This window comes from Artibeus jamaicensis, unplaced genomic scaffold (assembly GCF_021234435.1).
Source record: "Artibeus jamaicensis isolate MK-2021 breed Jamaican fruit bat unplaced genomic scaffold, CSHL_Jam_final contig_335, whole genome shotgun sequence".
NCBI classification, from domain to species: domain Eukaryota; kingdom Metazoa; phylum Chordata; class Mammalia; order Chiroptera; family Phyllostomidae; genus Artibeus; species Artibeus jamaicensis.
Window position 1 is genome coordinate 7,014,542 of NW_026521800.1, and position 17,420 is coordinate 7,031,961.

The 17,420-nt window shown below is 37.2% G+C and overlaps 1 protein-coding gene across 1 annotated transcript in view; it reads right to left on the minus strand.

The window, feature by feature from the left end:
• Positions 1-269: 269 nt before the first annotated feature.
• MAK (male germ cell associated kinase) overlaps positions 270-17,420 on the minus strand; it is a 91,824-nt gene continuing 74,673 nt past the window's right edge. The window contains exons 12-17 of the mRNA XM_053664071.1: positions 9,192-9,323; positions 7,257-7,331; positions 4,473-4,592; positions 3,083-3,112; positions 1,284-1,372; positions 270-344 (exon numbers count right to left, since the gene is read on the minus strand). Coding sequence (XP_053520046.1) covers positions 270-344; positions 1,284-1,372; positions 3,083-3,112; positions 4,473-4,592; positions 7,257-7,331; positions 9,192-9,323 — 521 coding nt within the window. The remainder of the gene's footprint in view (positions 345-1,283; positions 1,373-3,082; positions 3,113-4,472; positions 4,593-7,256; positions 7,332-9,191; positions 9,324-17,420) is intronic.

Genomic DNA, 17,420 nt, shown 5'->3' on the forward strand with positions numbered 1-17,420 from the left:
TTGTAAAGTCCTAACTAAATGTCAGTCCTACCCATATATGGGCAGTGAAGCCAATAAAATGCATTTCATTTCTAGGAAAGAAAATAGGAAACAATTTTTGCTCTTCAAAGTGCCCCCTATTAGGTCTGTCTTCCAGAACTCAGCAGCAGACATCTGCAGATGCTTCCCAGGGACTGTTGAACCAGACTCCTACCGGTGGCCTCCATACTTGGCCACCCAGTCCGTCCTCCCATGCACTGAGGGAACTGGCTGTGCACGGTTCACAACATTCAGACTCTGGGCTGTAGGATTGTAAGTAGGTCCTGAACATTTTCCCCGACCAGTTTTTGTGTTCCAGGTATATTCTGAAAAAAATCAGGATCAGAAACTAGCATTTTATTTGATAAAATTGAATTCAAAACAGTGATTCATCCTTTCATTTTATGGGGAGATTTTTGAATTTATCTTTAAAAGATTACTTCGGTAGTCTCTAATAAGAGGTTTTTTTTAAACATTAAAAGTGAAAATTCTAGTGCAACATTTTGTTGACACCAAGTAGAATTTTCAGTAGCTTCAGAGCCGTTTTTTCTGGTTTACACTCCTGACACTGCTACTCTGTTATTTGGGTTTGTGAACTGCTCATCATTTGGACAGGTAACACCCATCTACAACGACCAAGTTCAAGTTCAATAGGCAATACCCACAGGGTTTGTGACTTTATAAAATTACACTGTAGTTAACATCTAAAGGATATTCACACAATATAACTATAGAAGGGTGTGTACAGAATTGTGAATCCTGTAAAGCTCTGGCTTCATGGAACTATGTTAGATTTCTTTTTAAACATTAAAATGTGATTTTTAGAGTCAAAAAATTTAATTTTTTATTAGGAAAAATTATGGATGATAGCAGAATCCCTCTAAAAGGTGAGCTAGTCCTAGGACCCCAAACTTTCCATCACAAGGTTTGTTTTATTCATATGTTTGGCTTGCTAAAATTGTGCAAACTTTTAAATTGTTAAACATTTGTTATCTGAACAATTTATGTTCAAGCTGCTTGAGCATCTCAAACAGTAACGCAGTAAATCGCTTTACAGAGAACTTTAATATCTTCAGTTCCTCCATCACCCCCTCCTCACTTCAAACTGCAAGCTAGGTATCAGGTATTCTAAGGAGAGTTGTTGGAGCTCTTTATTTGGAATTTAAATATCTTTTCACACTGTGTGGCACTGGCATTCTTGGAGTAAACTCAGTGAATTTTGAGATAGGTTTGACCATTTCATATACCCTACCTGTGTGGTTTACCTGTTTTTTCTTTGTACTTTCACTGTAAAATTGGGACCGTAGGAGGAAGTTATGGGAGCATGTGGGTCCTGGTGTGCTGCTAACCTCGGCTTAAAGGGAACAAAGCATTAAGTGAGGAACCACCCTGGTGATAATCACTGCCTGCTGTGTAGTTCGGTTGAGACAGAGACGCCAAGAGCTCTCCCACTGGTGGTTTGACAGGTCATTTCATTCTACTCTTAACTCTGTTCAAAAATTCTCAAAGGTAAAGCTAGCAAAAAGCTACTTAACAAAGGCAGGGACAAAGTATTGAAAAGGGCCAGTTAACTGCTCCAGGGAAAGCTCTTTAGTTCTAACCAACTGGAACACAGACAAGCACTGGTCTGTTCAGTTAGTGAGCTCACTCAAGGTCCACATGTCAAAATGGTCCCTTGGACAGAGGAGACAGCATGTGAGGGGATGGGAGTGGAGGGAGGAGAAAAAAAGAGGTCACGAGCCCAGGTGACTCAGAGCAGCGGAAAGGACACATAGTCTTAGGTTAACACTGGGTGGGCAGTCAGGGGCTTGGAGAACATAAAAAGAGACAAGTTTTTTTCAGGTAATGGCAACTTAAGTTGGATCCTAAATGTATTTGAAGGAAACTGTGTCCAGACCAAGGCTTGTAAAACTATCAAACAAGGGATAATTTTGCCAAGAAGGCAAAATGTTGACATTTAGGATTCTTTTCTGAAAAATAATAGTTTTATGAGTCAAGCACCCTTTGGTCAAAAATATAGTCACTGACAAAGGAGCCCAGGCCCCACAGCAGGGCGAGAAATGCTCTTTGTGCCTTAGCGAGACCAGGCCCTGCACCTTAGCACTCCTGGAAGCCAGACAGGCAGCCTCTAACCCTTGCTGTGTGTTTACTGTAAAAACTGCATGTGTCCTATCAACAGCATTTAACTTCTTGTAGAAAATGTTTCCTAATGGAAAAGGTGTCTGCCTCTAGTTAAGAATCTAATCAGTGCCACTACTATGTAACTTCTAGCAAGATACAAAAAAAGAAGAAAAATCCTCCCCAAAATGGAGATCTTAATACAGGGTGGGGTAAAAGTATGTTTACAGTTCTTCACATGGAAAATAGTACAGTAAATAATAAATAATATAACAATAAACTTTCACATGTAACTAAACCTACTTTTGCCTGCCCTGTGGTACCTTCTGTAATAAGTCATTGGGAGGATTAATGTCTACAGAGCTCTTGTGAACAAGGTCCTAATGGGCCGCTGTATATGAAAGTCACTCCTCTACCTGGACGGTGTGGCTCAGTGGATTGAGCATGGGCTGCGAACCAAAGGGTCTCCAGTTTGATTCCCTGTCAGGGCACGTGCCTGGGTTGTGGGCCAGGTCCCCAGTGGGGACCATGTGAGAGGCAACCAAACATTGATTTTTTTTCTCCCTCTCTTTCCTTCCCTTCCCCTCTCTAAAAATAAATAAATATTTTTTAAAAAAGTCACTCCTTAAGTCCTTGTTACCATCAGAGCAGGGGATGAGGAGGTACCAGGAAGTTTGGGATGAGATATTATAAGGGGAGGGATGAAAAAGTTAACTACTTTTTCCCTCAAAATTTGAGAGTAAAGAAGAGAAACAGTGGAAAGGGAGACTACGAGAGAAGGAGAAACAGTTGAGTAAACACGGTAATGACCTGGTTTTATTTTCTTGTGGGAAACTGCCACACAAGCGGGAGGACTGCTGACACAACTCCTACAGAACAGAGGTTTCCTAAGGGTTTGCACTGACCACTTGCAAATGATTAGTATTCACTTCTTTTTTTTTTTTACCTTTCTTCCTATCACCATCTGTAGGAAAATCTGATAAGCAGAATAAATGAAGAAATGGAAAGTTATGAGAAAGCATTGACTTCAAAAAATTGAAAACAGGAATATGCGCGATAATATGACAGAATAACTAATATTAAAAGGTCATAGTAGCTTACAAAAATATGTTTAAAATACTCAATTTCACCTTCTAAGAGCAGGTACTCAGGTAACAAAATAATTTAAAACATTATGATTTTCTGCTTTTACATTGAAAATTGCTACTAAGACATGGTTAATAACTTGTAAGTCTGGCTTAAAATACTTGAGGCTTCATAAAAATTATTTCTATTATAAGATGTTTATATATTGTGTTTTAGAAGAGAGATAATGAAGCAATTCTTTTCACAGACAAGGTAACTGAGTATTGTTTAAGCAGTTCTACTGTAGTAGAAGATAAAAAAATTATAAAAGTTCAGCGCTTTTTACAATTTCAGCTCCAACAGTGTGAGCTTTAAAGGTTAGCAACTCTAATTTGGAGTTTTACTATAAGACCCTTGGTTAGGATAGGCTATAAGAATACTTTTGGAGTCAAGTTTTAAGTTAAACTACAACTAGTTATCTTATCAAACTTCTCGTTATTTGCCTTAATGGCTATTTTAGATGCTTTAATAGTTTATCTACTTTAGATTACAAAGATTTAGAGAACATTCATTGTCCAATCTGCTCAGCTCAAGTCCAAAATCATCACCCTCAGTTTCAAGAATGTACCCCTGAATGTGGCTGTTATATGCCTCACCAATGCAGAACAGGTAACCCAGTCAGTCATAACACTGGAGCGTAAAGGAATAAAACCTTCCACCATCAGCAAAGCAAAAGCCAGTGCAAGTTATGCCACAGCTGTTCTATACTCTAAAATGGAACCGCAGAGGAACGGCCTATTAACTGACACATCACACAGTCTCGGCATTTTTAAGCTTTCACTCTGTGCCAGCTAGTGGGCAGGAAGCTCTGCAAAAATGCATCTTCTCCTGTCTCATGATGTATGCAGCACAGCACACTGGAATTAGACAGATGTGAGCTTCTACCATTTACTAGCTGTGTGATCTCAGGTAAATTACTTAATGTCAGTTTCCTCCTGGTAAAGGAGGTCTACCTCATCAGGCCATTGTGAGGATTAAATCTGTGTATCTGGCAGGGAGACACTATTTACAATCAGAGGTAGCTCTTACAGTTATTGGACTTTCAAACCACAGCTCTGGAAGGAAAACAGGGCATTTTCCCAAAACCAATTAGAACTTCTGTCAATAATGTGAGACTAATTTAAATTCACTGGGGAAAAGTAACTGTAGAAAACTTAAAAAGCTCCTTTCTGATCATAATTCCCAAAAACTGTATCTAAAATTGTTCTTACCTGAAGCTGTTGCACCAAGAGGTGCTAAGTGGATCCTCTGGCCAGCTGACCCCACTTCTTTTTTGAGAAAGGAAGGAATATATCCTGATGGATTGTAAGTAGCATAACTTCCAAGATTTCCTAGTGACGTATCACATAAAGTTTCACTGTCAGAAGGTGAATATTTTAAAGCACTAGATAGTAACATTGAATTCTACCCCTACTAACTATAAATTCTACTTTTTGAGCTGCTACTATATTTCAGGCACAGCACTATGGTTTAACAGATATTCCTGTTCAGTCCTATAACAACCCTCGTAGATGCATGTTACTATCCATACCCTGTGGCTCTTAGAACTTGCCTAAGTTCTCACAGTGCGTGACTGAGCTAGAATCTGAACGCGAGGCTGAGTTCTCCCTGAACATAGCAGTGTTTTATGGCTCCAGTTCCTAACATGGGGTATTTCCTGCCAGGAAGCCCCCGTCTCTGTGGTGCTCTCTGTGCTCATCTTCATTCTGTAAAATCACAATAAAGTGCACCTGTTCTCATAGGGTTGTTGTAGGGACTGAACGAGATGTATGCAAAGCACTTGGCACAGAAACTGGTGTTCGGCAAGTGTCAGCTGACATTCTCCTCCTCATCATCTGCATCGCTATTAGTGAATGACCAATCTAGAGGCAATCTAGGGGTGGGGTGAAAGGGGGAAATCTAAGGCAGGAGACCAGGCAGGTCACTCACTGCTAGAGCTGAAGTGAGAAATTATAAAGGTCTGAACTAGCACGGTCATAGAGGGGATGGAGAAGAGGGGAACTGAGTGGGTACATGGGGCAGGAGGGATAGGGAAAAAGATATACAGGGTCCAGCACAAATAATGTTCCTTTTTACTACCAAATCTTTTATTACAAAATCATGAGCATGTAATTCTGTAACATAATAGTAACATACTCAAGCACACCATATGACATTTTAGGTGAAATGTTCAAATTAAAACTATAAATTATTACACCCACATTATTGCCCTACCAACCATACACAAGCAGGCCTCACTTCTGCTGGACCCTGTATATTTGACCTTTAGGTGATTAACAACAACAATGTAAGGAGACTCAGGTTTGGGGGAAGATATTGTGCCTGTGGGACATTTAAGTCACAAAGGTGGAGCAGGCTGGGGGCCTTGAAATGATCAAGTATGGTGCTCATGGAGCTGTGGGTTTGGCGGAGTGATCTCAGAGGGACGGCAAGATGAGCTAAGACCAAGAATAGAACTTCAGGGAACACCAGCATTAAGGGAAATGAACGGACCTGGTAGGGCAGAGAGAATAGAAAGGTAGATGGTAGGAAAAACAGGGTCTGAAAATTCAAGAGAATACAATGTGTGAAGACAGAAGAAATAATACACAAGGCACAGAGGCTGAGGGACTGGCACTGCCCATTGGATCTGGTCACTAGGATAACTTCAGGACTTTGCAGGAGCTGTTTCAATAGTCTAGAGATAAACCACAGTGAGTTGAGCAACCTGGAAATATGAGGAAAAATGAATACAATTGCTCTTTTAAGGAGCCTAGTTTTGCCAGAAAGGAGACAAGCTTGTCACAGAAAAGGTGATACTGCTGATAGCTTTGGTGGCTTCAAAAACCTGTTCGTTTGGTAACTACCACTGAAGCATTTTTACACGACGTTATTTGTTCCCAAGTATGGACTCTGACCTTCTGTGTCCCTGATGCCTGTCAAATGCTATGCACAGTAGGCTGTCAATAAATGTTTGCTTTTGAACCAATGAATTCAAACATTATTACTTATCAGACTTGAACGGATTTTGCACAGTAAATATGTTATCAGTTTATACAATTTTTAACATTGCTGAATTTTGTATAAGTGCGGCTGCCTATTTTGACCTTTCTTTTCCCTCCAATACTCATTTAAAATCACAAATCAGTCCTTTTCTTCAAGACTTTTTGAAAGGAAGTTCAAGGCAGTACCACATTCAATAGCAACTTCAGACCATCTATCTCATTCTCATCATCAGAGCAAACACTTATTCAATGCTTACTGTTTGACAAAAACCCTAGGAATGGTTGTATAATACTACCTAGGTAAATACGATTTCCACCATTTTACAGATGGGGAAAGTGACTTAACTCAGGGAGACTACATAACTCATTGCAAGTCACAAGGCTAGCAGCAGAACGGGGCATGCCGGACTCTAAAAGCCACACACTAAACAGTTCTAGGAGGCTGCTTCCTATTAGAGAAAGAAGCTGCTAAGGCAAAATGTGTAGAAAATAAAGTCTTCTTAAATTACTTTGGCTTGTCATTTGAGGTACCTTGTGAACTGCAAATTTTCTGGTTGGAGCCAACAGTCCGCACTGTTTAAAGTACCAACACCGACTCTCTAGGAAATCCTCCATTTCTATTAACCTGGGTATCTTTTTCTTTTCAATGATTGTTAATGCTTAAGAAATAAGTTTCAGAACTTGAAAAAATTCCAGAAATATCTATTACAAAATTAGATAAAACCCTTTTCAATAGATTTACTTGATTTGTATAACTGTCATTATTAATTTAAGAAGACAAGCACATAGCTTTTTGAGAGCAAATTAGTCTTAGAATGCCAGCTACTGAAGAAAGATGTTCTTGATGTGGAATGTGTCTCCTTCTCCTGGGCCTGATCTGACTTCTAAAAGCAGGAGAACTTGGCCTTCATAATCACCTTTTATGACAAGACTTGGGGTAAATGTTGAAAAGAAAATTGAACAAGAGATTCAAAGAACAAGTTGTACTCATCTATAATGCCCAGAAATTACCTTGTGGGTCCTCTAATTTTTCAGGAATGCTTTCATTGCATGATAGTTTTTCAACTGGTTTAATTATGCTTTCTTCTAAATAGAAGGCAGATGGGAAAGAAAGAATAATAGGGAGAATATTTTAAGAAAAGCAGAGAAAAATGGATTAGATGATTAGTGAAAAGATCTAGAAAGAACTCTTTATATGAAAAACACTTCTCATGTTCACAGCTTTCATTCGGTGCCAGTTCATTCCCTGAGACTCAAAAGTTGTAGTGCTATCATTTAAACTTATTCATCACTTGGTTCAGTAAATATCATTTTTTAAAAACTGAGGAAAAGTAAGTAAGTAAATTCAAGTGCCACAGTGTTTGATATCTCTGCACTTATTAAACAGGTAAGTTGAGTCTTCAGTGTGCCTGGAAAACTTGCAAAATGCCCCAAAGTGTGTAGATGTCACTTCACAACAACTCCATTGCTAGAGAGTAATCCTCAAATGTTTTTGACGGAAAACCACCTATATTCTTTTTTTAAAAAAACACTCTTTACTTCTCCGTATAGTTTAAGCTGATTTCTGAAATTTTTCATTATAAGTTTTACAGTTCCAAAAGATTTCTGCCATGTTGTAATTATAGACACTTAAAAATAAAAATATTACATCTCTTTAAATATAACCAATGGAGTCTAAATACCATAGTGATTTTTAATTTAAACTTTTTACTTATTAATTTTAGAAAGAGAGGAGAAGGGGGAGAGAGGAAACATCAATTAGTTGTCCCACTTATCTACACATTCATTGATTGTTTTCTTATGTGCCCTGACCAGAGGTCAAACCCCCAACCTTGGCGCATCAGAATGGTGCTCTATCCAACTGAGTACCTGGCCAGGGTCATACTGATTTTATGTCTACCAATATTAACCTAAGAAATACATGAATAGGTTTTATTTTTAACAGTTCAGAATTTCACAACAATCTCTTTTCTCTTTAGAGTTTTACTTTCATTCATAACTTAACTCCCAAATAATAACTTTAGGCTTAAAAGTCTTTAAACTGATGACTCAAAAATGCATAAATTGAAACCTTAAAAATTTCTTATAACATAAGCAAATTAATATACTGTTCTGGATTAAGTTAGTTATAATTACAATGATTCACTGCATATAATTAATAAAAAACGAGTATCTACATTTTTATTACATATGAAAAGTTATTTGGGGGGAATTAATCTATTAATGAGAAAGACGGGACCTTTTTCAAGTAGCTCATGTAACCACAAATGACATTACTTATTGCTAAAACCAAACAGTGTTTAACATCAATTCTATTGCTTTTTTTCATTCTGAAAGATTGAAGCACTGGACAACCTTGTCAATGTCAACAAAAAGTTAGGAATGAAAAGTGTTTTGTTACAGCCTTATCACTGTAGTCTTTGCACTCTATGAGAAGTTATAGACCAAAAACCATACAGTGAGCTCAAAAAAAGTGATTTTTAATTATCTGTCAGCTAACAATGCAATTAGGTTCTCCTTCGATTTTTTGAAAGTTAAGAACTGGAAACCACTTGACTTAACAAGGATTTGTTTCCCAATCACTTTCTCAATACTGACACCAAAATAATAAAACTATCCCTTTCATAGGCAACCCGAGTACTTTTACACTTTGGGGAAATAGGAAACACACCATGGCAAACAGTGAGAAGTCTTCTTTTCTTTTGTAAGGTAGGAGAACAGAAACTCTTGTTCAGGCAGATTCATTTTAGGAAACAATCCACATGGAAGTTGTGATCTGGCACATGATTCCCTTAAAACTATCTGTGCTCAAGTACCAGTTGGAAAACCTTTGTGTTCCCCCAGGGGTATCTTGGTTGCAAGGAGGCAGCTGCAATTTATTTAAAAGTAAAAATCTGCAGAAGAAAAACAATGAAAATTTATACTTTAAATGTACTCTTGCTTTACCTGCATTATGCCTTTTGAAAGTAAGTTCTGCACCAATGGGTCCCAATGACTTAGGAAATAAATGATTATTCCAAGTATACGGGTTCATATCCTTTCCACGGGCTATCAAGGACACGTTCTTAGGATTTACACCTTGGAAGAACAAAACAGTCATTTCAAAGTTTACTTGAACTTTGTGATCATAAACTTGAAGGAAAAACATTTATTACATATTCAAACAAAGATTGGGAATAACTTGAAGGAGGAGAATGGAAAAAAACTTCTGGTTACAGTGTAGCAAACACCTCCTTTTTTTATGAACCCTAAGGTGCTCCGAAGTCCTAAGCACAATAACCTAAAATCCTCCCAATATATTTTATACACATAAGATGGTTTCTCTAACAGAAGTAATAATTAAACACTTGCTAAGTGGTAAAAATTAAGGTGGGACAAAAACTTTCTTCAAAAAGATACTTTTAAGTCATCCACTTATTTTGAATGTGTGCTCCATGCCGGACCCTTGAGGAACACTTAGTGCAGCTAGGGAAACAGGCCTGTCACCACGAACTCAAGGAGCCTGAGAAGTTCAGAAGCAGATGCATAAAGACCTATCTGTGAAGCCTGTTTATGTATTACACACAGTAAAATCTAAACAGATTATTTATGATTTTCTGAAATCTAAGATGTGGAGTCAACTTCACATTTTAAACAAAGGATATACTAATTGAAATAAAGAACAGTTTATAGGGAAACAACATAGAATGGATGACGCTAAGAATCAAATCAGTGATTTAGAACATAAGAAAGAAATAAAGAAAGCAATCAGAACAAGAAGAAGATTAAAAAAACCCACCCAAAATGAAAAAAATGTTGATGGTGTAAGCACCTTCCGGGACAAATTCAAGTGTTCTAACATTCACAGCATAGGCTTACCAGAAGCAGAAGAGAAAGAGCAAGAAATTGGAAAGCTATTTGCAGAAATAATGAAAGAAAACTCCCCTAAGTTGAAGGAAATACACATGCAAGTTCACGAAGCACAGAATCCCAAACAAGGTGGATGTAAAGAGGCCCCACTCCAAGACACATCATAATTAAAATGTTATAGAGAGAGAATGTTAAAAGCAACAAAAGAAAAGAGTTAGTTACCTACAGGGAGTTCCCATAAGACTCTCAGCTGCTTTCTCAAACACTGCAGGTGCGAAGGGACTGGCAGGAAATATTCAAAGACATGAACAGTGGAGACCTACAGCCAAGATTGCTCTCCCCAGCAAAGCAATTATTTAGAATTGAGGGGTCGATAAAGACCTTTCCAGTCAAGAAAAAATAAAGGAATTCATCACCACCCGACTACTATTATATGAAATGTTGAAGGGGCTTATTTAAGAAAAAGAAGATCAAAACTATGAACCATAAAATGACAAAAAATACATATCTATCAACAATTGAATCTGAAAAACAAACTAAGCAAACAAGAACAGAGACAGAATCATGCCTATGGAGAGCATTTTGATGGTTGCCAGATGGAAGGATGGTGTGGGCCACTGGGTGAAGAGATGAGGGGATTAAAGTGTACAAATACGTAGTTAAAGAACAGCCATGAGGATGTAAGGTACAGTACAGGAAATGAGTAGCCAAAGAACTTATACTCATGACCCATGGAGATGAATAATGGTGGGGGGATTGCCTGAGGGAGTAGAGGGTGCTGGGTGAAGGAGATCAAAGGAGGGGGGACTGGGACAACTGTCATAGCATAAATAATAAAATACAATTAAAAATAAGTAAATAAAACTATAAAAATGTCAGTAAAGTTTTACTGACTGAATCTCATACACATACACATTTTAATATATAAATACGTATAATAAAAAACTGCTACAAAAACTCTTTCCTCTCTCACTCTAAATGCTAAAAAATTTTTTCTATAAAACTCAAGCCAAGCCTTCAACCCACTCTGTTTTCACTCTCCTGTCACCCCATGGCTGTTTAAGTCCAGAAGTATGTCAGTCCCATACAAGCTGCCACCTTCCCTTTAATCATTTAACCTTTCTAGGCAATTTTCTAGGAGCTTCTCCACTACCTCCATTAGGACCACAATGCCCAAGAGCCATTTTATGCAAATAGGAGGGTCCTGGAGGTTGGACAGTGGGGGTTTAAAAAGATGGCTACACAGTTATTTATTTTTCATTATCACATGACTTTATCGGTTACATCTTCACATTGGCAACAGAATAAATAATAAGTACACTGTTGTGAGAAATGTCAAGTCAAAATACTTGGCTCTTGGTAGAGCATAATAAACAAATGACACTGATGAGAAAAATACTGAGTAAAGGCCCTTAAGGCCAAAGTGTCTGCACTTAGTAACACATCCTGGAGCATCTGCATCTCTTATTTTTATGTATTTATTTATTTACTCATTCATTCATTCATTGTATTTTTTCCATACCATTTAGTTCCCTTATACCCACCTCCCCTCAGCAATTACCACACTGTTGTCCATGTCCGTGAGTCCTTTTTCCTCAATTACCACACCTCCTAACCTTCTGCATCCTTAGCTGTAATCCTGCTATCTATGAGTCTGTCTCTATCTTGTTTGTAAATTCAGTTTGTTCATTAGATTCCACATATGAGTGAAATCACATAGTATTTGTCTTTCTCTGATTGGCTTATTTCACTTAGCATAATGTTCTCCAGTTTCATCTATATTGTCACAAAGAGTAAATATTCTTTTTTTTTTTTACAGCCAAGTAGTATTCCATTGTATAAATTTCCCATAGTTATTTCATCCACTCATCTACTGATGAACACCTGGACTGCTCCCATATTTTGGCGATTGCAAATAATACTGCAATGAACATAAGGGTGAACATAATTCTTTCGAATTAGTATTTTGGGTTCCTTCCCAGAGTGGGATTGCTGGGTCAAAAGGCAGATCCATTTTTAATGTTTCCAGGTATCTCCACACTGCTTTCCACAATGGCTACACCAGTCTACATTCCTACCAGCAGTGCAAAATCCCCCTTTCTCCATATTCTTGCCAGAACTTGTTGCTTGTTGATTTATTGAAGACAGCCATTCTGACGGGTTTGAGATGATCTCTCATTGTGGTTTTAATTTGCATCTCTCTGATGATTAGTGACATTAAACATCTTTTCATATGTATATTTGCCATCTCAATGTCCTCATTGGAGAACTGTCTATTCCGGTTCTTTGCCCATTTTTTAATTAGGTTGTTTGTTTATTTAGTGTTGAGTTTTGTAAGTTCTTTATAAATTTTGAATATTAACCCCTTATCAGATGAAGTGGTATGTTCTCCCATTCAGTGGATATCTTTTTATTTTGTTGATAATTTCCTTTGCTTTGCAAAAACTTTTTAGTCTGATGTGGTCCCATTTGTTTTTTCTGTTTCCCCTGCCTGAGGAGATGTATCTGATAAAATATTCTCATGAGCTATATCCAAGATTTTGCTGCCCATTGTTTCTAGAATTTTGTGGTTTCAGGTCTAACATTTAAGTCTTTGATCCATTTTGAATTTATTATTGTGTGTGGTGTAAAACGGTGGTCTAGTGTCATTTTTATGCACATTTATCTGTCCAATTTTCCCAACACCATTCATTGAATAAACTATCTTTAACCCATTGTAAGTGCTGAATTTCTCTGTCAAATATTAATTGACAATAAAGATGTGGGTTTAATATTGGGCTCTCTATTCTGTTCCACTGAACTATGTGTCTGTTTTTACACCAATGCCATGCTGTTTTGGTTACTATGACCTCATTGTACAGTTTGATTTTAAGTAATGTGATTCCTCCAATTTCGTTCTTCTTTCTCAGAATCACTGTTGCTATGTGGGGCCTTTTGTAGTTGCATATATATTTTTGAAATATTGTTCTAGTTCTGTGAAATATGTTATTGTAATCTTGAAAGGAATTACAATTGAATCTAATGATTCAATTACATTGAATCTATTGTTTTGGGTGGTATGGATGTTTTAATGATGTTAATTCTTCCTATCCAGGAACATGGTATGTGCTTCCACTTATTTGTATTTTCTTCAGTTTCTTTCTTCAGTGTCTTATAATTTTCCAAGTATAGGTCTTGTTTTCCAGATTTATTTGTTTGTTTGTTTATTTTTAGACAGAGGGGAAGGGAGGGAGAAAGACATGGTGAGAAACATCAATGTGTAGTTGTCTCTCATGCTGCCCCCCCTCATGGACCTGGTCTGCAACCCAGGCATGTGCCCTGAATGGCAGCTGAACTGGTGACCCTTTGGTTCACAGGCTGGCACTCAATCCACTGAGCCGCACCAACCAGGGCCCTAGCATAGGTCTTTTACATTTATAGTTAGGTTTATTCCTATGTATTTAATTTTTGCTGAAGCAATTGTGAATGGGATTGTTTTCTTGATTTTCCTTTCTGTTACTTCATTAGTGACACTAGAAAATGCAACTGATTTCTGGATATTGATTTTGTATCCTGCTACTTTGCTGAATTCATTTATCAGTTCTAGTAGTTTCTCAGTGGAATCTTTGGGACTGCAAATGAAGACATTTTACTTCTTCCTATCCAAATTTGATAAGCTTTATTTCTTCTTCTCGTTCAATTGCTGGGGTCAGGGCTTCAGAACAATGTTAAATAAAGGAAGTGACAGCAGACATCCCTGTTTTGTTCCTGATCTTAAGGGGAACACTTGTAGTTTTTGCCTGTTGAGTATGATGCTAGAAGTGAGTTTGTTGTATATGGCCTTTATTACAATTAGGTATGTTTTCTGTATTCCCACTGTGCTGAGAGTTTTTGTCATAAATGGGTACTGAATTTTATAAAAAGCTTTTTCTGTATCTATTGGTATGATCATATGATATTTATCCTTCATTTTATTTATGTAGTGAACACATTGATTTGCAAATGTTTTATCAACCTTGCATTACCGGAATGAATCCCACTTGATTATGGTATATGATCTTTTTTTAAAAAGATTTTATTTATTTATCTTTAGAAGGGAAGGAAAGAGGGAGAGAGAGGGAGAGAAATATTAATGTATGGTTGCCTCTCGTGCGTCCCCTGCTGGGAACTGGCCTGCAACCCAGGCGTGTGCTCTGACTGGGAATTGAACCACAGTTATTTGAATCACAGGCCCGTGCTCAATCCATTGAGCCACACCAGCCAGGGCTATGGGATCTTTTTGATGTATTGGTGTACTCAATTTGTTAATATTTGTTGATGATTTTAGTGTCTATGTTCATCAGGGATATTAGCCTATAATTTTCTTTCTTTGTAGTGTCTTTATCTGGTTTTGGAATTAGGATAATGCAGTCCTTGTAAAATGAGCTTGGGAGCCTTCCCTCCTGTTGAACTTTTTGAAACAGTTCGAGAAGGAGAGGTGTTAGTTCTTCCTGGAATGTTTGGTAAAATTCATCTGTGAAGTCTAGGGCTTTTGGTTGTTGGGAGTTTTTTGATTACTGCTTCAATTTCAGTATGTGTAACCTATCTATTTAGATTTTCCGATTCTTCCTGATTAAGTTTGGGAAGATACTATGTTTCTAGAAATTTGTCTATTTCATCCAGGTTATCCAGATTGATGGCATATAGTTGTTCATAATATTTTCTTACAATCCTTTGTATTTCTTTGGTGTCAGTTGGTACTTCTCTTCTTTCATTTCTGATTTTATTTATTTGGGTCCTCTCTCTTTTTTTCATGAATCTGGTTAAAGGTTTGTCAATCTTGTTTATCTTTTCAAAGAACTAGCTCTTGGATATATTGATCTTTGCATCATTTTTAGACTCTATTTTTCTGCTCTGATCTTTATTATTTACTCCTTTCTACTCACTTTGGGTCTTGTTTTCTTTATTGGGTTTTGTTTTTCTTTATCAAGTTCCTTTAAGTATGAAGTTAGATGGTTTATTTGAGCTTTTTCTTGCTTTTTTTTTTTTTTGGAGTAGGTCTATAATGCTGTAATGGATTTCCCTCTTGGGATTATTTTCCCTGTTTCCCACAGATTTTGGATTGTTGTGTTATTTTCATTTGTTTCAAGGTGATTTCTTCCTTGACCTCATAGTTGACCCATTCAGTGTTTAATAACAATGTTATTTAGCCTCCATGTCTTTGTGTGTTTTTCAGTGCTCTTCTTGTGATTGAATTCCAGGTTCATAGCTTTGTAGTCAGAGAAGATCCCTGATGTGATTTCAATCTTCTTGAATTTATTAAGACTTGTTCTGTGTCCAAACATGTGGTCTATTCTAGAAAACATTCCATGTGCACTTGAAAAGTGTGTATATTCTGCTGATTTGCAGTGAAATGCTCCAAAGATATCAATTAAATCCATTTGATCTAGTGAGTAATTTAAGGATACTGTCTCCTTGTTGATTTTCTGTCTGGAAGATCTATTCATTATAATCAAAGGTATGTTAACATCTCTAACTATAACTCTCCCTTTATGCTCATCAAGATTTGCTTTACATAGTCAGGTGCTCCTGTTTTGGGTGTGTAAATGTTTACAAGGGTTATATCCTTTTTGGATTGTTTCCTTTATCATTTTGTAGTGTCCTTCTTTGCCTCTTACTATGGCCTTGGTTTTAAAGTCTATTTTGTTGAATATAAGTATTGCCACCACAGCTTTTTTCCTTTCCAATAGCACGAAGTACCTTTTTCAATTCCTTTACTTTTAGTCTGTGTATCTTTTGATCTGACATATATATGTCATATATATCTGATATATACATATATGTATATATACATATATATGTGTGTGTTATATATATGTGATATATATATATATATATATATTCATTCTTGTTTTCTTGTCCTTTCAGCTACCCAATGTCTTTTGGCTGGATCATTTAAGCCATTTACATATAAGGTGATTGATAGATGTGTATATAGTGTCTTTCTATTGTTAAGATTATTTTCTTCTTTTTTTTGGTTTCTCTTTTTCTTCTTAAAGCAAGCCTTTTAACATTTGTTCCAGTACTGGCTTAGTGTTAACAAACTCCTTTAGCTTTTCTTGGGAAGCTTCTTATTTCTCCTTCAAATTTAAATGATAGCCTTGCTGGGTAGAGTAGACTTGGTTGTAGGTACTTGCTTTTCAGCACCTTAAATAATTTCATGCCTTCTCACCCATAATATTTCTCTTGAGAAATCAGATGACAGTCTAATTGGTGCAATCTTGTAGGTAACTACCTGCTTTTTCTCTTGCAGATTTTAGGATTCTCGCTTTGTCTTTAACCCTGTCACTATAATTATGATGTATCTTGGTGTAGGCCTCTTTGAGCCCAACTTGTATAGGACTCTTCCTGGACTTGTACGTCTTTTTCTTTCACCAGATTAGGAACATTTTTAGTCATTAGTTCTTCAAATAGGTTCTCAATCCCTTGCTTGCTCTCTTCTAAATCTGATGTTACCATGATGCAGTTGTTGTTACCCTTTATGTTGTCTTAATGTTTCTTAAGCTTTCTTCATTTTTTAAAATTGCTTTTCCTTTTTGCTGTTCTGCTTGGTTATTTTTTTCTACCATGTTTTCCAAACCAATGATTTGATCCTCTTCTTTATTAACCTACTATTTATTCCTTCCAGTGTTATTATTTATTTCAGAAATTGCATTCTTTATTTCTGACAGGTCCTTTTTTATGTTTCTATATCTTTTTTCATGCTGTTGGATATCCTTATAATCATTACTCTAACCTCTCTGATAAATTTCTTGCCTCCATTTCATTTCCAGTTCCTCTTCTGAAGAATTCTCTTGTTCTTTCACTTGGCATCTGTTCCTTTGTCTTCCCATTTGGGTGCTTCTTTGTATCTCTTTCTATGTATTAGGTAGATCTATCTGCAAAGACTCTGGTTCAGGCCTTTGTCAGACTCTGCATGTGACTAGCCCTGAGCAACCCTTTTGGAGCTATCAGTGTTTCACAGCATGTTGCCCCTCTGCTGGGCCCGTTTGTGTGTTAAAGAACCAGGCTGCACACCAAGGCTGGCTTTTACCAGCACTGAGGCTGGGAGAGGGTCAGCTAAATCTCTGAGCCCCCAGAGATCTACCTTGGGTGTTAAACTTAATCAAAGATATAGGCTCAAGCTGTATCCTGCAGCCCTGCTTAAGCTCCACAGGGTAGCATAGAGTAATCCCTGTGGACAGGGCTGTTGCTTCCCCTTAGGCTGATACCACTTGGAGGGGAGAGCCCTGCCTGAGAAAGATGGCTTCTGCATTATGGGGAATAACTCAGCACAGGGATCCTGGTAGTTATTCCTCAAGTTCTCTC